Source organism: Theropithecus gelada, chromosome 3, assembly GCF_003255815.1.
Source record: "Theropithecus gelada isolate Dixy chromosome 3, Tgel_1.0, whole genome shotgun sequence".
In the NCBI taxonomy this organism is placed as follows: domain Eukaryota; kingdom Metazoa; phylum Chordata; class Mammalia; order Primates; family Cercopithecidae; genus Theropithecus; species Theropithecus gelada.
This window is the reverse complement of record NC_037670.1, coordinates 173,126,952-173,154,347: the sequence shown is the minus strand read 5'-3', so window position 1 is coordinate 173,154,347 and position 27,396 is coordinate 173,126,952. Positions and strand designations below refer to the sequence as shown.

At 39.3% G+C, this 27,396-nt stretch overlaps 1 protein-coding gene across 5 annotated transcripts in view; it reads right to left on the bottom strand.

Annotated features, from left to right (window-relative positions):
• Positions 1-27,396, bottom strand: part of CUL1 (cullin 1) — a 103,769-nt gene that overhangs the window by 30,331 nt on the left and 46,042 nt on the right. For all 5 annotated transcript variants that reach the window (XR_003118493.1, XM_025378530.1, XM_025378529.1 and 2 more), the window contains exons 3-9: positions 17,335-17,509; positions 13,998-14,165; positions 11,838-11,888; positions 11,548-11,638; positions 10,692-10,855; positions 4,798-4,960; positions 3,500-3,630 (exon numbers count right to left, since the gene is read on the bottom strand). Coding sequence is in view for 4 of the 5 variants with exons in the window: in XM_025378530.1 (XP_025234315.1) it covers positions 3,500-3,630; positions 4,798-4,960; positions 10,692-10,855; positions 11,548-11,638; positions 11,838-11,888; positions 13,998-14,165; positions 17,335-17,509 (943 nt within the window). In the remaining variant the exon portion in view is untranslated. The remainder of the gene's footprint in view (positions 1-3,499; positions 3,631-4,797; positions 4,961-10,691; positions 10,856-11,547; positions 11,639-11,837; positions 11,889-13,997; positions 14,166-17,334; positions 17,510-27,396) is intronic.

Sequence of the window (27,396 nt, the reverse complement as noted above, 5' to 3'; positions counted from 1 at the left end):
GGTCACCTGCCTATTAAACAAGCCATTTCTCCTATTCCTTGCTCAGCTTGAAACCAGTTTTACATCCCATCCTTGAGTATTTGTGTGCAAAGTTCCCAAAGTCCTCCTGGCGCCCCAGAGCAATAGGCTGATTGCCTCACATATCAGTTGAGCACAAATGCCCTGGATCATGAGGCTCTCTGAAGACTGGAGAGAACACTTCCAAACAGAGCGGAATCCTGATGGACAGTCCCCGCCCGCCGACGCCCAGGTTGGGAGGGCTCTCCCTTCAGTTTCACTTCACTGAGGGCTGCCAGCTTTTAGGTGGCGAGAGGGAGATGCCATGAGGGAAATTCCCTTTGAGCCAGTTTTCCAGAAATAGCCTTTAATTTTTAAATTGGTTTTAACTAGGAAAAAAACAAAATGCCTTAAGAAAAATTCGTAAGTAGGTTCTAAAACATCGAACACAAAAAATATTTGATTTACATGATAAACTGAAAACCTCTAAGAATTTCAGTCTAGGCCAGATATTAGCAGTAAAACCGGTTTTCTAACCAAATTAGTGGTATAAAAGGACTAGCCAGATAAGAAACTGTTTTTGGCCTCTCAAAGGAGTTTATTTCATCAATAACAGCTTCAGTGTAACATATATAGTGTTCTAGTCCAGAGAAAGACACAGGACTGATATTACACTTTTTTGCACTTAAAAAAATCACTTACGTAGTGACTTCTATGGCATTTAATATGCTAATTACAAATGATTCTCGTACACTATGATTCAACTTAATTAGGCAAAAATTTTTAAACTTTAAAAATTGTGTTCTCAAGGTAATTAAATCCCACTTAAAATCATGTACAATAATTCTAACTTTTACTAACCTTTTTTTCTCCTGATTTTTCATAATCAGTGGGTTTTTGAAAATAATTATGGTTTGGGTTATAATCTGTCTTCTACATTTACTGCATAAATGATAAAAACTAAAACCTATTTAAAAGTATTTGTTTTTTAGCAGCTGTGTTTCTTTCTTACAGTAAGTAATCAAGCACCTACTGTGTGCCAGGCTATGGCCTAGGCACCCACGCTCCCTCCGAGCTTCAATTCTGTGGGCTTTCCCAGAGATGGCGAATGGAGGTAGCAAGCGTGAGCCCAGAGCAGGGAAGGGCACGAGGAACCCACACACCAGTCAGACAACATTCCAACAGGAGGAGCCAATGGCAAGTTTACAAATAAGAATAAAAGTGGATTTCAGGAAACATTCCTTTTGCAGAAAATTGGAAAAGTATTTACTTTCCTGAACATTTTACTTCACAAGCACAACGATTAAAAAACCCAGAGTTTCATGAGTTCAGTGTAGAAACAGTTCTTATGTAAACAATAAATAGAATCAGTAACTTACTAAAAAAACTAATATATGACTTTTGCGAGTGAAGGTGGATGCAACATGGGTTTACTGAGCTATAACTCTTCTTCATGGGGGAAAATCTTGTTTTGGTTCTTAAATTCAGGTTAATAAGTGGCTTAGATTTAAGTAGTACAAGCATTGTTTAAAAGCTTGATTTCTCATAAAATGTAACTGCTGGTAAAGACAGTTTATTTGTGTTGTCATTGCTGACAGATGAAGCTTCCTCAAATAGAGAAATGATTTTACATAGAAGGTATATACTTTTGCTTTAACTGGTCGAGTTAGGTAAATGTCAGATTCAAGACTCCCACTGACAAAGTCAATCGGACAGCATTTATTCAGTGCCCAGAATATCAGGCAGCTGATTGTATCCAAGAAAGAAAACAATGGGACATAAGAATCATAGTTGATTATTTCTCCAATTTAGAACCTTACTTTGGTTTGGAAAAGATGAACATTAGAATTAATATCCCATCTTTCCTATAAAACGGAAAACGTAATTTATAATGCCTTTTTTTTTTTTTTCCTTTCTTCCTTTTAAAGGAGACAGGGTCTCACTACATTGCCCTGGCTGGTCCCGAACCCCTGGGCTCAAGTGACCCTCCTGCCTCAGGCTTCTGAGTAGCTGGGACTATAGGTACACACCACTACACCCAGCTATCATGTTTATTTTAAATCTAACTATATTTACATAGAACACGCATTCCCTAAGGCCCATCTCATACCTAGTATATAGCAATTTACATGAAAAAAACAAAAACTGCTTCGTTAATCTATCTGATGAAATAACAGACTTCCCACTTAATTCATTTCAAGGAAAGTCAAGTAATTTACTTGGCTCTGCTGCCCATATAGGTAAATTGAGTTCTGAATCAACAATTGGGAAGGCATCTTCTATTACTGAAAAAATGTCTTCACCAAATTGGCCCCTTTTGAATCACAGGGGGTGAGGGGTGTGTGTGTGTGTGAATCAGGCCCTTTAAAGGAACATTTAGCTTGGAAATAAAGTCATAAAAACTGAAGGGTAATTTTTAAATGAGTTTTTTAAATTAAAAAAATTGCGTGTACTCATAAGAACATGTAGCAGTCATCACTGCTGAGCAATTAGTGCCCTGATTTAAGCACTTTACATGTTTTATTTACTCACAAATATCCTATGAGAGAGGCATTATCACTCTATTTAAAAAAAATAAAAATAAAATGAAATGACAGGGACAGAAGTAACTCGCCAAGGGTCAGACAGCCGTCGATGGTGGAGCTGAGATCTGAGTGCAGGCAGCCTGGCCAGGCTCTGGAATCCCCACACGGTAAAGACACTGTATGTGCCGACACTGAGGACTCCATACTGAAGTTTTTACTAAAACCTAGAGATCTTTTTCACAAAATCCACGGCTAAGCCAGTTCCCTCCCATATTGTCAGCATAAAATTGTTTTTAAAAACCTAAAGGAAAGCTTTATACTCAACCCTTTAATAATTCCTAGAGGCGACTGAGTGCCAGCAGCAACTCCAATATTAAACATGGAAAAGAAGCCTTCCAAAGAGAACAGAAAAGGAAGGATTAAAAAAACACTATTTTTGATAATGCTATCAAAAATAATTAATCATTATGCACAATAAAGTCAAAACAAGAGAAGCTTTCTGCATTCAGATATAAGAACCAATGTGTTTTAGAAGCTTTTCTTCTCGGCCAGGTGTAATGATTCAAGCCTGTAATCCCAGCACTTTGGGAGGCCAAGGCGGGCAAATCACCTGAGGTCTGCAGTTCGAGACCAGCCTGGCCAACATGGTGAAACCCCGTCTCTACTAAAAAACCAAAAATTATCCAGGCATGGTGGCGGGCGACTATAGTCCCAGCTACTGGGGAGGCTGAGGCAGGAGAATGGCATGAACCCAGGAGGCCAAGCTTGCAGTGAGCCGAGACGGCGCCACTGCACTCCAGCCTGGGCGACAGAGCGAGACTCCGCTTCAAAGAAAAAAAATAAAGCCAAAGCAAGGTTCTCAGAGTTCTAATGAAAATGTTACCACTTAGATTTGGAAGTAGAGATGCATAACACATGCTTGCAGTTCACATGTGGAAATAATCAGCGTGACTGATTTTCAGTGAAATCTTACTTACATTTAAAGCGGCTTCTCCACACTTTTCAATGGCTGCAAGACCCTGATTATGAATGTGTGTCTCCAACAGTTTTTTCAATTCTCCTAGGCCATCCTGGATTCTAGATACAAGATTATACATGCGTCCCAAATCTGAAAGAGGAAGAAACCCCTTTTATGCACTGAAACAAACTTTGCATATCCATTCTACTAATTATGTATTTATACTGAGATGAAAATAGACTTTAAGAACCAATAGCATTTAATTATAACCAAATATTCTCTATTTGGTATATGTATATTTTGCTAAAAGTAACAATGAAATTATGCTATTGTAAGTTTATTTTCCTCCTTACTATGAGAAACCACTAACATAAGAATAAGCAAAAAATATATATATATATCAGAAACAACTCTAATGCTTCCTAAAATTCTCAAGATTGAAACAGTATTTATGCCTGACACATAATAGGCACTCAAATATTTGTTTAAAAATAATGAATGTATTTAAGGAGAATATGGATTTCTATCTCAACTATAAAAACAAATGAGTTAAGAAAAGGTCTCCCAAATTCTTCATTTAAGACATGTATATAGCATATGGTTACTTTGTGAGGACCACAGAAGAAAAACCCAAACTTTAACCTTTTATTGAGCTCCTAACATGCCCCAGGTAAAACATGGGAGTGGTTAAGGGAAATATAAGATGACAGTCTCCTCATTTTAGAGAATTTTCAAAGGAAGAACAGTCAAGAAAAAACTTAGGGTAGCATCATTTAATGCTAAAGTGTATGCAGCAAGTCATACTCTAAATACACTCTTCCCTCAAGTCAAACCAAAATGCTCTGCAGAAGTCTGAAATTGATACATAACGACGTACAAACACATGCATCTTTTTTTTTTTTTTTGAGACGGAGTCTCGCTCTGTCGCCCAGGCTGGAGTGCAGTGGCCGGATCTCAGCTCACTGCAAGCTCCGCCTCCCGGGTTCACGCCATTCTCCGGTCTCAGCCTCCCGAGTAGCTGGGACTACAGGCGCCCGCCACCTCGCCCGGCTAGTTTTTTGTATTTCTTAATAGAGACGGGGTTTCACCGTGTTAGCCAGGATGGTCTCGATCTCCTGACCTCGTGATCCGCCCGTCTCGGCCTCCCAAAGTGCTGGGATTACAGGCTTGAGCCACCGCGCCCGGCACACATGCATCTTTTTTAAAAATGACTGACATGGGCAAGTAACACCATTGACTTGAGAGTCTAGAATCTCAAGCAATATCAAAACAGCAGATAATAATAAATACCTACGTTTTATGAGTCTTGTGGCTCACCTTCATTTTTGTCAGCATCCAATAAATTCTGAAATTCTGTGTGGAAAATTTCCAAGTGTTTTTCGATGAGGACTTGTTCACATTTCCTTGCTAATTCATCTTGTGTGCTTTCATGAAGGTAAACCTGAACTCTTCGTTGTTCCTCAAGCAGACGAGCCTCTGCCTGCAGAAAATTAATTCAAGTGAATGGTTTTGATTCATTGGTAAAGAACTGTTACAATTCTTTAATATGTAAATTAAAGGAAATTGAATAATGGCAAATTAAATTCACATGCCAGCTCTAATAAACTACGATTAAGAAAATAAGGGAGGGCTGGGCATGATGGCTCACACCTGAAATCCCAGCATTTTGCGTAGCTGAGGCAGGAGGATTGCTTGAGGCCAGGATTTTGAGATCAGCCTGGGCAACACAGTGCGACCCTGTCTCTAAAAAAAAAAAAATTAGCTAGGTGTGGCATGCACCTGTAGTCCTTCCTAGCTACTCAGGAGGCTGAGGCAGGAGGATGGCTTGAGCCTAGGAGTTAAAGGATATAGTGAGCTATGATTGTGCTGCTGCATTTCAGCCTGGGCAACAGAGCAAGACTCTCTCAAAACACAGAAAGAAAGAAAAAGGAAAAAGTTCTTTGATTTTACAGTAAACAACCATATTTAAACAGCCACTGATGTCTGCCATTTTCTCTGCAATATGTATTTCCATTCCAAATTTCCTTTTTAAGTGCCCTAACAACATCATCATTATTAACAGTTCAAATGTCTTTACATCCATTTGAACCCTCAGACAGTGGTATTTCATCTTTCTGAGGTAACGTCTCTGCCACTCTAAGAAATGAATGCATCTTCTGTGCAGATACTAAGATGTGCTACTTTAGATTAAAAACTACTTGAAGCCAAGAGTCACACAAATATAAGCCCTGAAGTGATTACATGGAAATCATCATCAGAAATCAGACTTCTCAAAAATTTAAAGAGAAACTACTAAATTATCAAAGCAAGGAAGAAATTTCAATAAATTATTCAGGTGATCTGAATAAAGAGAATTATATTTTGAATTATAAAAATGCCAATACTCCCCAAAATGATTTTTTAAAAAAAATATATTATTTTCAGAGACAGGATCTTGGCCCTGTCTCCCAGGCTGGAGTGTACTGGCACAATCACAGCTCACTGCAGCTTCAAACTCCTGGGCTCAAGTGATCCTCCTGCCTCAGCCTCCTCTGTAGCTGGGACTACAGGTGCATGCCGCCACACCCGGCTAACTTTTTAATTTTTTCTAGAGACAAGGTCTCACTATGTTGCTCAGGTTGGTCTCAAACTCCTGGCTTCAAGCGATTCTCCTGCCTTGGCTTCCCAAAGTTCTGGGATTATAGGCTGTCCAGCTACTGTGCCTTGCCCAGATTTTCAAATTCAGTATAATTTTGGAGAAATCTGGAAAAATTCAACTGGTAATGAATCAATACTCAAGAGCCAAGAAAACATAAAATGAAAAAATGATTGGGTGGGACTTGTACTATCAAGAACTAATAATAATGGGACAATTGTTTAAACCACCTAAGTCAGAACCTTATTACACATTCTAAATAGCTAAATGTGAAAAATAAACTTGGAAAATATCTGTAGTATGTATCAAAAGGTCAATATTCTTAATATATAATGATCTCCAGCAAAGCAGTGAGTACCTCCAAATACAAACATGAGGAAGACAACTCATAAGTGAAGAAATAGAAAAAAGCTTGAAGTTATTGCATTTCCAATCAGAGTCATTGTATGTTCAGTTAATGAAATATCATTACCCACTAAAACAAACACCAACTACTAATAACAAATCATTAGTGAACAAGATACAAAAAACCTATACCATGATTCCAATGTGGTTTATATAATTAGCAACAGTGCCCCAGGCTTGTAGGTTTATGTTATTTATATTTTCCAAAAAGTCTACAGTTAATGTGTAATTTTGTTTTTCTGATTATAAAGCTATTTTAAAACAATAAATGCTGCTTCATATCTAATGTTCCACTAACACTGATAACAAGAACCTCAAGCTGGTGGAATATAGAACATGCAAACCAAACAGCACCACTTTTTCTGTTTTAAGTTAAAACTCTTTCTCAGGAGAACATAATCATCTCAGGCAGCAAAACATACTTTTACCCCTTCCCAGATGAAAGATTAGGCTTTGATGCCATTGCTGATTCATCCTCTGAGAGGCAAAGCTCTCCACCTCTTAGTCTACAGACCCTTCCTGCAGGGGCTGAGGGGCAGGAAGAGTGAACAGGTACCTAGGTGATTACAGAAACATTCATGGCCGAGGGGCCTCAACACTAGCTTATTTTATATATTGGCAAGGAAACCAAGGCTGTAGGTATTGTCATCAGCTTTCAGAAAGGACAGTCATTTAGGTGCTCTATTGATTCCAAGTCAAAGGGGCTCCTGCTCATCACTGCACTTGGCAGACTGTTGTATTAGAACACCAAGGTCAAATTCAAATGACTAAATAAAATATGTAATTAAAGATGGTCTTTATTAATTCAACGAGGATTTGTTCTCAGTAAAAACAAAAGGAAAAGAAAACCCAAAAAAGATAAGCACATTAATGAAGTATGGTATTTTTTTTAAGTTTTTAAAAATTGACATTAGAAATCTTAGTCATACAGAGATTCTGTAGCTCAGATCAGTCTCAATTGTATGAGACAGTCAAATCTTTCAGAAACACTAACATGGTTCACTCTTCAAAGCCATCCTTGGAAAGACAAGCCAAATATTCCAGATGTTTCCTCTAAAACACTCCTAATAGAGAAAAGTGAACACAAACCCAGGGAATCTGAACTGCTCTCAACTGGCTAGAATTTGCAGAGTATTTCTTGAAGGGTCACGTTTTATCTCAATGTTGTTCTATTTCCTGATAGAATGTTTGCTGTAATGTAAACATAATTGCTCCCTAAGTTATCAAGTAAGATTTGCCACCCTTTATCCTGTGGTTTTGCATCCTCCCAGGCATACACTGGAGGTTTTGTGGGATATATATTTGTAATACCAAATACATTAGCCTTGCTCTTTGCCACACACCATTCTAAGCACCTTTTAACAAATAAATACCTCATGTTAAAATTTGTAAATACTAAAGCTCACTTAATCCACATTATTACCTATTATTATTATTATTCACATTTTACAGATAAGGAAATTGAGGAACAGAAGCATTAAGGTCATCCCCCTAATAAATGGTAGGGTGGGGATTTAAAACTAGACTCATAGCACAGTTTGAGATGCAAGGCTATAGGATGAGAGCAGAATTACATGGTCAAATTCCAATCTTACGCTTATAGACTCTCTGCATTATCAACTTTCAGAATGTGATGGAAGTCGTGTTTGGTGTGATCCAGGTGGATTTGGGCCAAACCTTTAACTCCTCTAGAAATGAATCCCCTGTATGGGAACCAGGATGTAGGAAGCACACTGCTTCCTTGAAGGCAGGGCTCATGCTGGATTGGACGCATCCAGGCCATTGGAAATCCTTGCTCCTCAACTGTCTTTGGTGTCAGGCCTGGTGTTCAAAACAGATTTACCTGTTCTGGGAGTGCTTCCGTAGTTCTAGCCTAAAACACTGGTTTCCTTGCCCTAGAGCACTACTACTTCATCAGTGTGGACAAAGGAGATGACCACAATCCTCTAATAAACCCATAAAAAGAACAGGCTCGCACCACTGTCATGGATGTGCATCTGGATAAGAGGTCTTTAGGGACATAAAGTTTTAAAAGAATCACCACATACAGCAGAGTTTAATAAGAGAAGTGTTTAGGAATACAACACTGTCATATTAAACAATGAAATTACAGGCAATGCTAACATTCAAAACAGATTATGTTTCAAAAGTTCATTTGTTAGGCAGTTGTTTGAAACTCTGGGTGAGCTGGTTAGGTTCCAGATCAGCATACAAAAGTCAATTTAGCCCACCATTATACACAAGGAACTATTAATATTCCCAGTATAATACTCTGAATAGTTCCGTTTTTGTTAAACTTTGAGATAGCAGAAATTTGTCAAGGACTTTCAACTTCAAACTTCTAAGCCCATTTATAACCACTATCTCCTATAGGAAAACACATTCAGGTCACCACAAACAAACCAGACAGAACTTTCTCTATGAGGTTAGAGCGGAGCTGTTGCTTTTAATTGACTTTCTATCTCAGTTTATGGAAAAGAGATTCCGCAGTCCATTCATGCTCCAAGTGAACAGGGAATAAAGGGCAAGCAGGTGTCAGGCTTGCAAAGATCCAGACTCCTGGAGATCTCCTAGTATAAGGGTCCTCAAATGCTGGGCTGGGGGCCAGTATGGCTCTGTGGCCTGTTAAGAACTGGGCCGCACAACAGGAGGTGACCAGCAGATGAGTGAGTATTACCACCTGAGCTCTGCCTCCTGTCAGATCAGGGGCAGCATTAGATTCTCATAGGAGCTCGAACCCTGTTGTGAACTACGCATGTGAGGGATCTACGTTGTGTGCTCCTTTGATCTGAGGTGGAACAGTTTCATCCCCAAACCATCCCCCTTCTTCCCCCCACCGCCGTCCGTGATGCCAAAAGGGTTGGGGACCACTGTCCTAGTACAGCTAGGTCAAGGGTCAGCAAACCGTAGCCCATAGGCCAAATTCGGCCTGCCTGCCTTTTTCTGTAAATAAAGCTTTATTGGAACCCGGCCACACTCATTGGTGTACATATCCCACTGGCTGCTTTGTGCTGCAATGGCAGAGTTGAACAGCTGCAAAAGAGATCACATAGCTCACAAAGCCGAAAGTATTTCCTATGTAGCCCTTTACAAGATAAGTTTGCTGACTCCAGACCTATGTCATTCCTTAGAGTCTAAATCCAGGATGTCTGTATTTCTTTCTTTTTTTTTTTGAGACGGAGTCTCACTCTGTCATCCAGGCTGGAGGGCAGTGGCACAATCTCGGCTCACTACAACCTCCGCCTCCCAGGTTCAAGTGATTCACCTGCCTCAGCCTCCTGAATAGCTGGGACTACAGGCATGCGCCACCACGCCCGGCTAAATTTTTTTGTATTTTTAGTAGAAACGGGGTTTCACCACCTTGGTCAGGCTGGTCTCAAACTCCTGACCTCAGGTGATCCACCTGCCTCGGCCTCCCAAAGTGCTGGGATTACAGGCGTGAGCCACTGCGCCCGGCCGGGATATCTACATTTCTAAGAAAGAGAACAAAGAGTAGTAATTCTGCTAGATCTTTATTATCAGTGGGCCATGGTTACTCACATCTGTAATCCCAGTAATTTGGGAGGCCCAGGTGGCAGGATCACTTGAGCCCAAGAGTTTGAGACCAACCTGGGCAACCTATCTCTACAAAAATAAAACAATTAGCTGAGTGTGGTGGCTCACGCCTCTAATCCCATTACTTCTGGAGGTTGAAGTGGGAGGATAGCCATCCTCTCATATTAGAATTTAAATCCTAGTTTCAGAAGAACCTTTCATCTAATATAATCCTGAAAGCTATGTAACAGATTCTTAGGGGTATTTTAGAAGCAAAAAAGGAGAAGCTTCAAGTTTGCAAATCTAAGAATATTTGTTTCTTAAAATTTTCTCATTGACGTGACTGTTATGCCCATTATATACAAATCCACATTCTAGGATAAACAGTTTAAAAAGTCATGTAGCTATTATGGTTATATCCTTAGAACAGCAAGGAGAACTCTTAGTCATGATTACCAAATTAATTTACAGAAGCTCCTTGGAGAATTAGGAGAAGCACTTGCACCTGATGAAGACACTATAGAAAAACAATGCCCAACAAATGACTTGTAAAGAAAGCTGTATATGCTAAAAAGAACTCACTTGAGTAGCAATGACTTTAACTTAAGTCTACTTAAAGTACTATATTGAAGCTTACCTTTTTCATATATTCAGTAACTGGGTTCTGCTGCAAGAATTCAGTACTCTCTCTGGTATAAAATCTCTCTGTGTCAGCCAAAAATTGAGATTCAAAGGATTCTTTATACACTGTTAACGTAGGGCCCTTTGCAAATGCATCATCTTCATTCAGCCCCAATTCCACTAGAAATGAATATGAGCTATATTTCAATTACCCTATTTTTTTGGTTATATTTCACAGAATATACTTAGGTGTAGCATTCAGTTTAAGTTATGTTTAAAAGGTAAATGTGAAATGGCAGGACATAAGTAACTCTTACTCACTAGTATTAAAGTACACTCTTTCAATAAAATAAAAAAGGAAAAAAATCCAAGATGTATAAAAAGCAAGTAATTCTGACCCATGGCCAGGTATGCTTCAAAATTATGATGAAGTTCCTTTAGAGAACTTTTATATTTCCAAAGGCAATAAAAATAACTAATTTTAAATTTGCAAAGAAATACAATGCTACCCAAGTTTTTAAGACATTGTATTACTTTATCAGTTTCTCAATCTCAATTTTTCAAGCTGATATAGATTTCTGGTTATCATTGAGCTCACACTCTAACATGTCCAGTAATCCACTACGAGACCAGAAAAGAAAATAATTAAAATGTCTATTTCATCAAAATTTCCTTAAGGCACACGGATCAAACAGCTTTTATGATGGATAAAAACAAAGTCACACTGACTTAAAAAGAAAGAGAAGTACCTTCGTAAATGCTAACAATGTCCTTTATAATATGAAAATATTTTAAAGTGAAATCTGTTAGAGCATTGTCATAATTGCCATTTGATGTGGAAACTTTGAATAAACTAAAGGGAAATTATTTACCGTAAGACTGTACAACTCCACTAATCAATCTTGTATTGATGGTTTCACCATTCCTTTCCTTTTCAATCAGCTTTAAAACAGCATTTGTTACCTTTAGAAAGGATGTAGAAAAATATTACACAGGTTATAGAATATGATATATATTACTACATATCCCTTAAACATTCACAGCCATTAAACAATGTAAGACGGGATAATCCAAAGGAGTGAGCAGACAAAGGCTAAGCAACGAAACTGTGAAGGGATTTTAAAAGGAACACGCACACGCACACGCTTACACCAGTAGGTACCTGTTTATTCAGCGGCCTGAACAGACAGTCTCTCCAAGTCACCAATGCAAGCTGGAGAAAAAAAAGTACAAAATATCTATACTTTTACTATGTTTTTCCAAGATTGAAGTCATAGGAAATAATCTAAATCTCAAATTACTTCATCAAAATTTCTAGATTACAAGTTGGTCAAAATCTGCTATCATGATGAAATCAGAAAGCCACTCTCTAGAGTCAACAACTTCAAGAGGTATCCAAGCACAGACATTTGTCAGCTCAACTTCTTTATTTATATTTTCTTTAACTGTTGTTGAAAACAGTATAGGAAAAGTTTAAAAACCGTAATGATTTTTAGGAGTCTGTGATGTTACTGCAGGGTACACATTTAGGTCAAGCAGGTTTCCAAAAGGAAATGAACCAAGATCATCCTGATTCCTATACTAACAACTTTTGAGTCTCAAGAAAGCATTTATATGTGAAAAAGAAAAAAAATCCCATTAGCTATTCCACAATACACACATATTTCAAAAAGGCATGGTGTACACATTTTTGTCAGTTAAAAAAATAAACAAAATGTTAAAGGGGAAGCACAAAAACCCCAAATCAAACAACTAAACCTAGAAAGTTTTGTTAGAACCAGATTAACTACATAGCAAAGTATCATTATGAAGCAATTAACAATTTTGGTATAGAAACTGGAGCTACACAAACAATAAAAACAAGTCATGCATCCGGGATACATTATGCTTTTCTTTCTTTTCTTTTTTTTCTTTAGACAGGATCTCACTCTGTCCAGTGGTACGATCATGGCTAACTGCACCCTCCACCTCCTGGGCTCAAGCGATCCTCCTACCTCAGCCTCATGTGTGGCTGGGACTATAGGTGCCTCACCATGCCTGGATACATTTTTTTGTAGGTCTCATTATGCTGCCCAGGCTGGTCTCCTGTCTCGGTCTCCCAGCCTGCTAGGATTACAAGCATGAGCCACTGCAACCAGCATTATGTTTTTCTTTTAAATTTGTCAAAAGTGAAGCTACAAAGTATTGCTATTATAGCAACATTCTTGGATATGGTGATTAACTTCTTTATGTAGAATCTGACATTTTAACAAAACTAGTTTTAAAGGGCATTGCCTGTGTTGATCACGAACAGACTATTCTGAGTCCTCCCTTAATTGCTCTAGAACACTGGTCCTCAAACTGGAGCATGCATCAGAATTGTCTGGAGAGCTTAGTAAAACATTGCTGGGCCCCATCTCCAGAGTTTCTCCTTAAGTCTGGGATGAGGCCTAAGAATGTACATTTCTAACAAGTCCCCAGGTGATGCTGACAGAACAGGTTTGGGGACCTGATACGGTTTGGCTATGCCCCCACCCAAATCTCACCTTGAACTATAGCTCCCATAATTCCCACATGTTGCGGGAGGCACTCAGTGGGAGAGAACTGAATCATGGGGGTGGTTCCCCCACACTGTTCTCATGGTAGTGAATAAGTCTCACGAGATCTGATGGTTTTATAAGGGTTTCTGCTTTCGCTTGGCTCTCATTCTGTCTTGCCTGCCACCATGTAAGATGTGCCTTCTGCCATGATTATGAGGCCTTCCCAGCCACGTAGAACTGTTGAGCCCATTAAACTTTTCTTTATAAATTACCCAGTCTCAGGCAGTTTTTTATTAGAAGTTATGAAAACAAATATAGGACCATACTTTGAAAGCCAATGGACAAAAAAACCCCTTTTGCTGACTGAAGCAACATATATTAATGAGAGTGATTTAGTAATTAATTCAGGGTCCTCTCCCTGAAGCAGGGTTTCCCAGACTATAAAGCATGGGAGGGCTAATCCTCAGGGCTCGCCCTCAGGTATGGCACCTGATTTGCCTGGGACTGCCAGGACTCAGGACTTTCAGTGAGAAAACTCAGGCAGTTCCATGCAAATTGTGATGGTAGGGTCAGGTAATTGAAGAAATTTTTAAAAAGCAAATGCAGAAGTGGACAAATTGTATTTTAGAACTCCAATTTACCCATTCCTCTACTTTCTTGCTAAAAAATATTTAAGGGACATTTATTGATAAAACAATGAAAATTAGTTTACTACTCTGAAAAAAGCTTAATATTTGCCTAGATTCTCTTACTAAAAGACAATTTATCATTTAAAAAAAACACATTTAAAACAAAACTCTTACTGAATAGATTTCATATATTCCTTTTCGTCCTTCGTCACATTCACGGCGAACCCAATGTCTATTGAGGTAGGCACAAATTCCATTCAGTACTTTGCTTGAAAATCGATAATCTTCCCATTGTTGAGTGTAGAATTTCAGTACACTCTCATCCATCAAATCTTCTCCATCCTAAAAACAAGTTAACTAAAGCTTTAAGATGACTAATTTGTCACATTATAAATTAAAAATAAAAGTAACATCTACTGTATTAAAATACATTGATACATGTGATTTTAGATGGCTTCTTTAAATTATTCTGTATACAAAAACATGCTAATAAACTCACAAGAACATAGTAAAAACAATTCTTTCATCTCAAATTAAACAGGAACATTTTTCATGGTATTAAATATCCACAAACACTCAAAAAAAGTACCCTGAACATTTGATATGCAGGTAATTCCTTTTTATTAAGAAATTTACCTCAAAATCATCTGTATTTTTAATATTTTGTTTTAAAAAAAATTGGCCAGGTACAGTGGCTCACACCTGTAATCCCAGCACTTTGGGAGGCCAAGGTGGGCAGATCACTTGAGGTCAGGAGTTCAAGACCAGCCTGGCCAACATGGTGAAACCCTGTCTCTACTAAAAATACAAAAGTTAGCTGGCCGTGATGGTGCATGCCTGTAGTCCCAGCTATTCGGGAGGCTGAGGCAGGGGACTCGCTTGAACCCAGGAGACGGAGGCTGCAGTGAGCCAAGATCCTACCACTGCACTCTAGCCTGGGCAACAGAGCAAGACTCTGCCGCTCCCCCTCCCCCGCAAAAAAGAAATCAAATCAACATGTCCTACTCAGCAATTCAGACAACGAGGCTAATACTATTCAATTTTTAAATGTATCTTCTTCCTTCTTAAAAACCATCAAAACACTTTTTTGTGGTAATCTGTAAAAATAATGTGAGTACGATAGTATAACAATACTTCCTCTTTAACAAGCCCTCATAAAGAAAATGTGCATTTACCAAAATTATTTTTATCCAGATTTCCACAACTCGAGTCACGAATTTTTATTTGAAGGAGACTAACTTGAAATTTTTTCTTAGGGATTAATGGCATCTACAAAGTAAGCTTTACCCTTTAAAAACGTTAATGGCGGCCGGGCGCCGTGGCTCACGCCTATAATCCCAGCACTTTGGGATGCGAGATGGGCGGATCACGAGGTCAGGAGATCGAGACCATCCTGACTAACACGGTGAAACCCCATCTCTACTGAAAATACAAAACTTAGCCGGGTGCGGTGGCGAGCGCCTGTAGTCCCAGCTACACGGGAGGCTGAGGCAGGAGAACGGCGTGAACCCGGGAGGTGGAGCTTGCAGTGAGCTGAGATCTGGCCACTGCACCCCAGCCTGGGCCCCTGAGCAAGACTCCGTCTCAAAAAAAAAAAAAAAAAAAAAAAAAAAAGTTAATGGCACTGTATGGCAGCACTGCCATTTAGGTGTGTGGAGCAGAGAAGCACGAAAGAGGAAGGTGGGGGCGGAAGGGCTGCAGGAAGGGCTGGGGCGAGCCCACTGGTTTCTCTGAGCCTCAGTGTCTTCAGTGAAAACTAAATGGCTACGACAGACTTGAAGCTCCACCTGTATAAGGTACATGAGTGACCGAACAAGCCATGTAAAAACCTGATCATCTCTTGACACACATAATTTTTTGTTCATTTAAATTTAAGTAATATGAAATGAACTTTAAAATGTAAAGCTAAGCTATTTTGGTTGATGGTACCTGACCTTTTTAAAATGCAAAAATATCACTGAAGGCATGGTCATCAACATTATTACTTAGCACAATACACTGTTTCTTACTTTAGTACTAAAGAATAATTAGAACATTCACTTTACAATGTGTTATGAATAAAAAGAACAGTGGCTTCAGCAAGACCTTAGAAACACCATGTGAGGAAGACGAAAATAATACACTAGTCACAACTTGTGGCCAGCCAACTACATACAGTCTGTTAGCATGATGTTTTAAAGTCTTCAATTAGCTTGTAAAAATAAATTAGGTAAAACAATTTTGCAGCATGCAGAAATTTCTGCACATCGTGTAAATCAAAAATATTTAAAATATATACACAGAAGAGTTCCTGCAAATTTCCCTGGGTTGAGAGTATAGATGTCTTCACTCTGTGACAGTGTAGAACCAGATGAAGGACCCACTTGCTCATCTTGTGGCTAGATACAAGGAGTCACACTGCCTTTGCTACAAAGGATGAAGACCAAGGAAGAAAAAGGCGGGAGATGAAGGGGAAAAGACTCCACCACTGCCCAACCAAAGGCTTGGAGTGGGAGGGACCTATGCTAGAAGGAAATGGATATTCACAGTGAAACTCATCCTAGTCACGAGCACAACTTCACAGCAGTTTTGAAATACACGTCATGGCCAGGCACTGTGGCTCACACCTGTAATTCCAACACTTCGGGAGACGGAGGCAGGAGGACTGCTTGAGCCCAGGAGTTGGAGACCAGCCTGGGCAACATAAAGAGACCCTGATTCTGCAAAAGATTTAAAAATTAGCTGGGAGCTGGGTATGGTGGTACATACCAGTAATCCTAGCTACTCAGAAGGCTAAAGCGGGAGGATTGTTTGAGCCCAGGAGTTGGAGGCTGCAATGACCTGTGATTGGACTACTGCACTCCAGCCTGGGTGACAGAACAAGACCCTGTCTTTAAAAAAAAAAAAAAAAAAAAAAGGGAAAAGAAAAGATAAAAAAAAAAAACTTCACAACCATGTGTAAAGAGCAAGATCACATTTGAAAAACATGGTTTCCAAGACTGAATAACCTTACAATTATTTATACACCTGACAGGGAACCCCACACGTTGGGTTTACAGTAAATGCAGGTAATATGAATATGTATTTGCTTTAAATAAAAAAGTTAATCACTTCTAACCACCAAATCCAAAATGGTTGGTAACTTAAGGAAGGTACTATTATGCTAAAAGGTTATCAAAGCTTTCTAATTTTAAAAAACAGAATGAGCTGGGCACAGTGGTAAGAATTTGCAGAGTCTCAGCTATTCAGGAAGCTGAAGTGGAAGGATCACTTGAGCCCAGGAGATCAAAAATCCAGCCTAGGCAACATAGTGAGATCTCCATCTCGAAAAAACAAAACCCCAGAATATAGTTTATGATGATTTCATATTCACAGTAGGTAAAAGAGTATGCAATAGCAAAACACTGTCACCCACATTAGTGTCTAAAACATAACAGATGCCAGTGAAAGATTTAACAAGTTAGAACCACTATTTCACTCCTTTTTTAAATATCCTGTTATGAATACTCAGTATATATGTGAAACATCTTACCTTAAGAAGATTTGTCAAGTAATTCTTCAAAAATTCCTTAAGTCGTTTATACAATTCCAGGCCAACAAACTGAGCTCCTCCAGGTGTCTGCCCCTTTTTCGACTTAGAAGGAGGAACTCCAGCTCCTCGTGCTTGGTTTGACTGGTGAACACTAGTACAGTAGTTATAAACATGACTTGGAGAGAAGTTAAGGAAACCAACATATATCACAGACGTTAACGGTCATTAACATAAACATATTTTCTTGTATTTCATTACCAGTGCATTCCCAATATATCAACCAAAACCTGTTAAAAACTAGAGTGGAACAAAGATCCCATTCACACTATCCATAAGCTAAAGGCAACAAGCCCCATTCACAAGGTTCTTGGTAGGCCTTGAGAGCAACGCCGCCAAGGTGGAGAAGGGAACATTCCAGGAGGGAGGCTGCCAATAAAAAATTCTGGACCTTTTACATTATCTAATGTGACTGACCTTGTGGAAAACTGTCCCAAAAGGAAAATGCAATCACTGACTCCTGGAAAAGCAAACAGCTAACAACAAGCACTGTCTATTATGATGCTCAGCTGTAACTTTTTCAGAGGCACACATTCTAAATATTGAAATAACACAAACTTTATTTCAAAATGACTTAGAGAGCCAAGTCCTTATATTACAATAGTCGTAGACGTCTAAAACTTATCAGTCAATGGCAGCAGTGTCCACACACTACTGAGAAATACAGAGATGTATAAACCACAGCAGACACAGCTGACTGCAAAACAGCTGCATCTGTAGGGGGAGTGCAGAGAATGAGAAGATGGGGACGGGCAGGGCAGAGAACCACCATGTTCTGTTGTATCCTTTAAATATGATGAGCTTATCTGTGTGTATTATTAATTGCCTAAAATGAACGGAAAGATACTTATACTCAGAAAGATCAACAAAACAGAACAAAACAATATTCTGGTATAATTAAGAATTTACTATATAAAGATACTTCAAGACAGTGGGTAAAAGATTATCTAATAAATGGCATGAGGCAAGATATTTCTAAATATTCCATGTTATATTCCAAAATATATTACAAATGGATTAGGATTTAAAATATACAAGCTAAAACAGTAAAACCAAGAATATATATGTGAACACTTATCTATTCTCAGGTTGGAGTGGCTGTTTCTAAGTAAGGTCATACAAAAAAATGAATTCAGGCTGGGCGTGGTGGCTCACGCCTGTAATCCCAGCACTTTGGGAGGCCGAGATGGGGGAATCACGAGGTCAGGAGATCGAGACCATCCTGGCTAACACGGTGAAATCCCGTCCGTTTGGGGTCCCTGACTTCCCACAACATGTCTCTACTAAAAACACACAAAAAAATTAGCCGGGCGTGGTGGTGCGCACCTATAGTCCCAGCTACTCGGGAGGCTGAGGCAGGAGAATGGCGTGAACCCAGGAGGTGGAGGTTGCAGGAAGCCGAGATCACGCCACTGCACTCCAGCCTGGGCGACAGAGCAAGACTCTGTCTCAAAAAAACAAACAAACAGATTCAAAATTATAGATTAAGATGAAATACCTTAAACTAACTTTCTGTAATAAATTAAGGTAATTTAAAGCAATAAAAAAAAAGAACCTCTATGAAAACATGAACAAAATATACCACAGAAAATCTAAAAGGTAAATAAATACATACTAATGCCCCCAAATCTAATAAAATACTCCACCAATCTAGGTAGTAATCAAAGAACTATATTTTAAAACAATGAAAAATTTTATTAACTATTTCAATTGTACAGAGAATCACAGATTACAATAAGCAACTACTGTATACTCATGACCCAGTTTTGACAGATCTTACTGCATTCCCACACTTGTCTCATATTCCACCTACAGCCCCCCTCAACTTTTGAGAAAATAAAATATTACAGGTTATAAGTGAAGCACTATGTTTTCTTCTTTCATCCCACTCCTTCCTCTTACCCTAGCAAACACCACCATGTTTGGGTATGTATCATTTCTGTTTTTATATTTTGCTGGATAAATATATATCAAATATATTTCACATGTCCTACATTTTGTTTTGTTTTTTTTTGAGATGGAGTTTCACTCTTGTTGCCCAGGCTGGAGTGCAATGGTGTGATCTTGGCTCACTACAACCTCTGCCTCCCGGGTTCAAGCGATTCTCCTGCCTCAGCCTCCCAAGTAGCTGGGATTACAGGCAGGCGCCACCATACCTGGCTAATTTTGTATGTTTAGTAGAGATGAGGTTTCTCCATGTAGGTCAGGCTGGTCTCAAACTCCCAACCTCAGATGATCCGCACGCCTCAGCCTCCCAAAGTGCTGGGATTACAGGTGTGAGCCACCGTGCTTGGCCATGTTTTACATTTTTAAATTACACAAACTATAACATGTACATTTGCTCTGTCATTTGTTTTTGATGGTATTTGACATAGCCACAGCTGTAATATACTGTGTAACACACATTTACAAAACTTTATCAACTCTCTTGGTGGTGGACCTTGATAATGGTCCTTTTGGCAGGTGCCTTTTTTGTGTGTATTTACAAAGCTGCAAAGAATAAAACTAGCAGGTCTCCTTGCATACATGTACAAGTTTCTTGGAGCACATAAATACTAAGTGACAAGAGACGTATATTCTTTTTTTTTTTTTTGAGACAGAGTCTCACTCTGTTGCCCAGGCTGGAGTGCAGTGATGCGGTCTTGGCTCATTGCAACCTCCCAGGTTCAAGCGATTCTCCTGCCTCAGCCTCCAGAGTAGCTGGGATTACAGGCACCTGCCACCATTCCCAGCTAATTTTTGTATTTTTACTAGAGACAGGATTTCACTGTATTGGCCAGGCTGGTCTTGAACTCCTGAGCTCAGGCAATCCACCTGCCTCGACCTCCCAAAATTGCTAGGATTACAGATGTGAGCCACCTTGTCAGGCCCTTTTAAACAATTTTTTTGTAGAGATGGGGTCTTGCTATGTTGCCCTGGTTGGTCCAAAACTCCTGGGCTCAAGCAATCCTCCTGCTTCGGCCTCCCAAAGTGGTAGGTTTAACTTTATTAAGAGTTGCCAACTTGGTGCTACAAAGCGGCTGTCCAGCACCCTGTAGTGCATGAGTTTTCATTGACTACAACCTTGGCCATGCATTCATACTGTGGTTTATCATGGTTTTAATATCCATTTCTAGGGCATAGGCAGAGGTTTGTTTTTTTTTTTTAAAGAGACAGGATCTCACTATGTTGCCCAGGCTGGAGTGCAGTGGCTATTCACAGACATGATCATAGCATGCTACTGCCTCAAACTCTTGGTCTGAAGTGATCTCCCACCTTAGCCTCCTGTGAAGCTGAAAATCCAGGCACATGCCACCACATTGGCTTGACTTAGCACAGTTCTTTTAAGGGCCTTAGGATTTTCAGAATGGTAAGTGAACACTCCTTTCAACAAAGTCACCAGCTACATTTACCCCTAAGAGAGTCAGCCTGTCCTCTGAAGCTTTGACACAAGCATTAACTTCTCTCTAGCCATGAAAGTACCAGGTGGCATTGAATACTATGCAGCCATAAAAAAGGATGAGTTCAGGTCCTTTGCAGGGACATGGATGAAGCTGGAAACCATCATTCTGAGCAAACTATCACAAGGACAGAAAACCAAACACTGCATGTTCTCACTCATAGGTGGGAATTGAACAATGAGGACACTTGGACACAGGGCGGGGAACATCACACACCGGGGCCTGTCATGGGGTGGGGGGCTGGGGGAGGGATTGCATTAGGAGAAATACCTAATGTAAATGGCGAGTTAATGGGTGCAGCAAACCAACATGGCACATGTATTCCTATGTAACAAACCTGCACGTTGTGCACGTATACCCTAGAACCTAAATTTAAAAAAAAAAAAAAAAAGTCCTAGGTGGCATCTCCTTCCAATAGAAGGACGTGCAGTGGGAGTCGGGGCACCAGCAGGGCAGAAGGCCTTGGGGGTGCAGGCTGTGTGGGGACGGTGAGACTTACAGAGCGAGCTGCTGCTGAGTGTGTGACCCTCCTGGGGGCAAGAGGCCTCCAGAGTGTGCAGGACGTGAGAGGCTCTAGTTTCTGTGTCAAGAGGTCCAAGGAAGGCTTATCACCAGGCTGAGGCTACAAGGACACAAAATTTTAAGACTCAAAATTTTAAGAATTGGCAGCACTTTGGGAGGCCGAGGCAGGCGGATCACGAGGCCAGGAGATCAAGACCATCCTGGCTAACACGGTGAAACCCTGTCTCTACTAAAGATACCAAAAAAAAAAAAAATAATAATAGCTGGGCATGGTGGCGGGCACCTGTAGTCGCAGCTACTTGGGAGGCTGAGGCAGGAGAATGGTGTGAACCTGGGAGACGGAGCTTGCAGTGAGCTGAGATTATGTCACTACACTCCAGCCTGGGTGACAGAGTGACACTCTGTCTCAAAATTAAATAAATAAATAATCTGTTGCTTACGCAGCCACCTTCATCAATGATCCTAGATTTCTGGCTAATTTGCTGTCCTCCACCAGCACTCGCTGCTTCACCTTGCACTGTTATAAAAGATGGCTTCTTTTCTTTAATCGCATGAACCAACCTCTGCTAGCTTCTAGCTTTCCTTCTGTAGCTTCCTCACTTCTCTCAGCCTTCACAGAATTGCAGAGAGTTAGGGCGTTGCTCTGGATTAGGCACTGGCTTAAGGGAATGCTGTGGCTGGTTTGATCTTCTATCCAGACCACTCCAACTTTCTCCTTATCAGCAATACGGCTGTTTCGCTTTCTTATCATTTGTGCTTTCACTGGAGCAGCGCTTTTAATTTCCTCCAAGAACTTTTCCTTTGCATGCACAATTTCGCTAACCTTTTAGCACAAGAGGCCTAGCTTTTGGCCTGTCTCAGCTTTCAACATGCCTTCCTCATTCAGCTTAATTGTTGCTAGCTTTTGATCTACAGTGAGAGACATGCAACTCTTCCTTTCACTTGAACACTCTGAAGCCATTGTGGGGGTTATCAATTGGCCTCAATTCAATGTTGTTGTGTCTCAGGGAGTAGGGAGGCCAGAGAGAGAGGGAGAAACGGCCAGTCGGTGGAGCAGACACACGCATTTATGGATTAAGTTTGCTGTTTTAGATGGGTGCAGGGTGTGGCACTTCAAAGCCATTCTTTTTATCATTAATTTTGCCAGACGCTTGTCTGTTAGTTTTTTTAAGAACTATTTTGGGTTTTAATAATTTTCATTACTGTATCTTTATTTCATTTCTGTACCTTTTCACTTTCCTTTTTTTTTTTTTTGAGATGGAGTCTTGCTCCATTGCCTAGGCTGGAGTGTGGTGGCGCAATCTCGGCTAACTGCAATCTCTGTCTCCCGGGTTCAAGTGATTCTCCTGCCTTAGCCTCCTGAGTAATGGGGATTACAGGCGCACACCACCACGCCCGGCTAATTTTCATGTTTTCAGTAGAGACGGGTTTCTCTACACTGGTCAGGCTGGTCTCGAACTCCTGACCTCAGGTGATCTGCCCACCTGTGCCTCCCACAGTGTTGGGATTATAGGCGTGAGCCACCATGCCTGGCCTACTTCTTTCCTTACATATGCTTTTTCTCTACAAATCCTTGTTTTGGTTAACTTTATAATTTTTTTTAAATAAGCATTTAAAATACTTATATAAAATGTTCATACTACATGGAAAGTATATGAAAAACTTATACTAGAGTTTCTTCTACATGCCACTTGGCTGCATCACATAAATCTTATGTGTATATATTTTCCTTATCATTCAGTTATATTTTCTCTTTTCCACTGTTCTGAGTTAAACAGTTTAGATTTCCAAAATGCATTCTTTTACCTTCAAAAAACTTTTATTTTAAAATTAAATTGCAGAAACATGAGAATGTTATCTTTTTGATAGTTTCTTTAAAATGTGATGAGACTTGTTGCCAAGTATGTAATTTCTGCTGGGCCAGAACAGCGTAGGCCATTATTTCACATGTGCCTAAAAAGAATGCCCACTTCTGTTGGATACGGGGACCCACTAGAGCTGGTCAACTCTGTTTTTCAGATCTTCTATATTGTTTCTGATTTGTCTGTTTATTAATTACCAAGAAATTTTTAGTGAAATCTCCCAATAGTTTTATCAATTTATCTTATAATTCTCTAAAATATCTGTCATATTTTGAGGCAGTGTTAACTAATATACATATTTGAAATTACATTCCTGGTAACCTGTACCTTTTGTCATTAGGAAGTAACATGTTTATTCCTAACAATACTGCCTTAGAAACTTATGGTATCTGATACTATTATACCTATCTTTCGGTTAGAATTTTCCTTAAATGTCTTTGTTCCAGCCCTTTATTTTCAACCTTTGTTTCTGTGTTTTGGTGTGTCTACTGTAAACCACCGCAGCATAATTGACTTCATTACTGAAGTCAATTTTTAAAAAATTGAGTCTAATATTATCTGATAGATGAGTTTGGTTTTAGGTAAACTGTTTTATACTGTTATTTGGATTAATTTCTACCATCCTATTTTGTATTATCTATTTTAACTCTTTTTCTACGTTTCTGGTTTTCCTCCCTTTCCCCTTCTACTGGAATGGTAGTTTACTTGTTCCCTTATAGCTCTTGTTTTATTTTGGAGTTACACATTCTCGAAATGGTTAATTACCTTAAAATATGACATGCCCACTTTGCCTTACAATTCTGAAAGATTCTATTACCTCTTCAAATATTTCTGGTCCCCTATTTTCTCCTAGCTCTTCTATTACGAGTATGTGAGATATTTTCATGTTACCTTCTATACCTCGGTTGAAAGTCTTCAATGATCTTCTATCACTTTATCTTTGTTCAAATTTTCTAATTTTCCCTGATCTGCCATCTGGTTAAGTGATTCTCTTTCAGTTGTGTCAGATTTACTGTTTAATTTTAATGGCTTCATTTTACGTTTACAGAATTTCTCTTTTAAAAATCTGTCTTGTTTTCCATAGTGTTTTGTTCCTTTATTCTAAAGACAGACTTTTCCCCACTCTCCTTACATCCAGAGCGCAGCTTAAATCCTTTACTAGTTGCTTTCCTGGGAGAGTACGTCGATTATTATTTTTTTCAGTTCACCTATACACTAAAGGGTATTTAGGCTTCTGTCTTCCAGGTTTCCATGGAAACGTCAGCTCCCAGCCCCTCCCAGCCATGCATAAGGCTTTGTTTCCTTTTCTGTGTGACCCTATGTGCCAGCCTACCTTGCTCAAATCCTTATGCTGCCACACAGAGGCTCACAATGGTTAGTGCCTTCATTTTTAGCTCTCTTCTCTTCTTCAGATGCCTGGGAATTCCCTCTGACTTCTGTGCAGATCATTACACTTTGCTGTATTTCACACAGCACCCAGTTTTGGGTACTTGGTGCCAGGATGTTTTAGGTTATTTAGTTCAGCGTGACTTCTGTTCCTTGGCAATCTATTGCTTCCCAGCTACTAAATTAACAAAGGTTTTTTAAAAAACAAACCCAATGACAGCTAAAGTGCAGGAAAATGGGAGCTTCCATGTGCTTGAGGTAAGAGTGTACACAATTACACCGTTTCTGAAGTAAAATCTGGAAATATTCAAAAGCCTTCAATAAGTGCATTCCTTTTGATACAGCAATTGTATTCATAAGCATTTATCACAGGAAAATCATCACGGAAGTGTACAAATACTTAGCTAGCAAACTATCACAGCATTGTTCCTAATGGCAAAAAACTTGTAACAAGGTATTTGTCAAACAAAGAGAATTAGTTAAACCCACTGTCAGATCCATCTGAAGACAGATACAGTACGCAGTTTTTAACAATGTCATGGAATAGATGGTGGTGAAAAAGACTGCAATATATTTATCAAATTTCAGCTAAGACATCAACCGTAACATGTATCATTAAGTATCACTAAGTAAAGAAAATGCTGCCAATTAGAATGCACTTTCATCACATGGAATTTTTACTTTTACTTACTAAAGAATCACCTGTTTTAGACTTAAACAGATTTATCCTAATATCCTTGCAAGTGGATAAAGAAAAGCTAAATAGATCGGCTAGGATATTGCCAAAATGTTTTTACACAGAGTCCATTCTGAATCATTATGACTCTTACTAAGGATGTCTGTGTTTTTCCATATAACGTAGTCCTCTGAGCCACTGAATGTGTTAGCACTTCTTAGTAGTAGTCCAAGACTAATTCCAGATTTTCTCCTGATCTGCGCCCATCCACTTTCTAAGCCTGATCCTGAGCTTTCTTGATATCCAAAGGTTTGTTCTTTCAGGGCAGATTCTTGCAGTGGTCCTTAAATGATTTGCTGACGGAAACAACAAGGCTGCACTCAAGTGTGCACTGATGCAGTGATGATGACTAGGTCATCACTGATACCTGGCCAACTACTGTACTATGTGTACTGACTTTGCGATGCACTTGAATCAATGAATCAATGTAGCAGTTGCTTCTAGAGAGCAGGGCTACGGGTTTTAAACTTGTGCCCACAGGATCCTTTCATTCTCACCAAGTGTTCTTTGTGGAGGAAAGCTCAGTGCCCAGAACACTGCCCCTCTGCACCATTACTTCCTCCTCCAAGCCCACCCCTCAGAGACCTCACACACACACACAGGCAAGGGGCCTCACAAAACAGATTGAAAGGCACAATTTAAACAAAACCAACACCTCTTAAAAGCTGTTTTAAAGTTTCTGTTCAGTTTAACACCACATTCATTTTCAAATTAGCATCACTCCTCACCATTATCTAGTCAGGAATGGAAAGCATTAGATGATAGTGGTTAGGAGACTTCCTGCTTATGACAATTTAGGTTCAACTTATGTCTAAATTGAAGAGATGAAACAAGCAAAATAGCTAAAGAACAAGCCAGAGCGTTATGATCCAACCCTCCCCACCCATAGTGGGAACCATCTTTTACTGTTTCTAGACTTAGCTCTTCATTTTTAGCTGGATATATACATGTCTTTAAATCATATGCTTGTTTTGTTCTTTGACCAATCAACGTTTGTGTAAATTATGGATTTCCTGCAAATAGAGAACACATCTCCTTTCTACCCCCTACCTCCACTCCATCTTCATCCTAATAGCCACTGTAGAGCCTTTGAATCTTTCAATTACTTAAACCATGATTCCAATTTTAGTACCAAAGTATCTAACCACATTTCAGGCAAATAACGATAAACCCTGGAAAATATATTAAAACAATGGTCTTGAAGGCACCGGAGAACCGCCAAAAGGAGGCGTATACTGAAAGGCGGCCTAGTGTCGGAAGAAGGGAACGGCATAGTCCAACATCGTTGATGTAAAAGAAACAGGAAAATGAGATCCACTCTCAAGACAAAAGACAATCAACAGACACCAGCTGGAGTTGACCCAAATGTTGGAATTAGGAGACAAAGACTCTAAAGCAACTATCACAGTTATAGTCAACGATATAGAAAAATATGTTCATAATCAACGAAAATTGCAGCACAAAAATAGAAACCATGAAAAACAACAAAATAAAAATTCTAGAACTGCAGTACCAGGAAATCTAGAATAAATTACTCATTGGATGGTCTTGACAGCAAAATAAAGACAAAAGTCATGGGTTTGAAGACAGACCAACAAAAATGATCAACTCTTGAGAGGAAAAAAAAAAGATTAAAACTGCTAGAAAACCAAAGGGGGAAAAATCTTGAAAGCAGACAGCGAAAAATAACCTAACACAAAAAAAGAATTCAAATGACCAGTAACTTCTCGTCAAAAACTACAAAGGTCAGGAGACAGGGCAATAACATGTTTAAGTGGTGAAAGAAAAAAAAATGCTGAAAGAAAAAAAGAAATCAATGTAATTCTATAGCCAGTGAAAATATCCTTCAAAGATGAAGGCAAAATAATGCTATTTTCAGGTAAAATAAAACTAAGGGAATTCATAGTACAGACCTGCATTTTGGGTGGAAGCAAACTGACACTACAATAGAATCCTGCATCTTTGAAGAGCAGTAGAAATAGTAAATATCTGGGTAAATATACTTTTCTTAATTCTTTAAAATACAAAGGATGGTTTAAAACAAAAATTTATAATATCG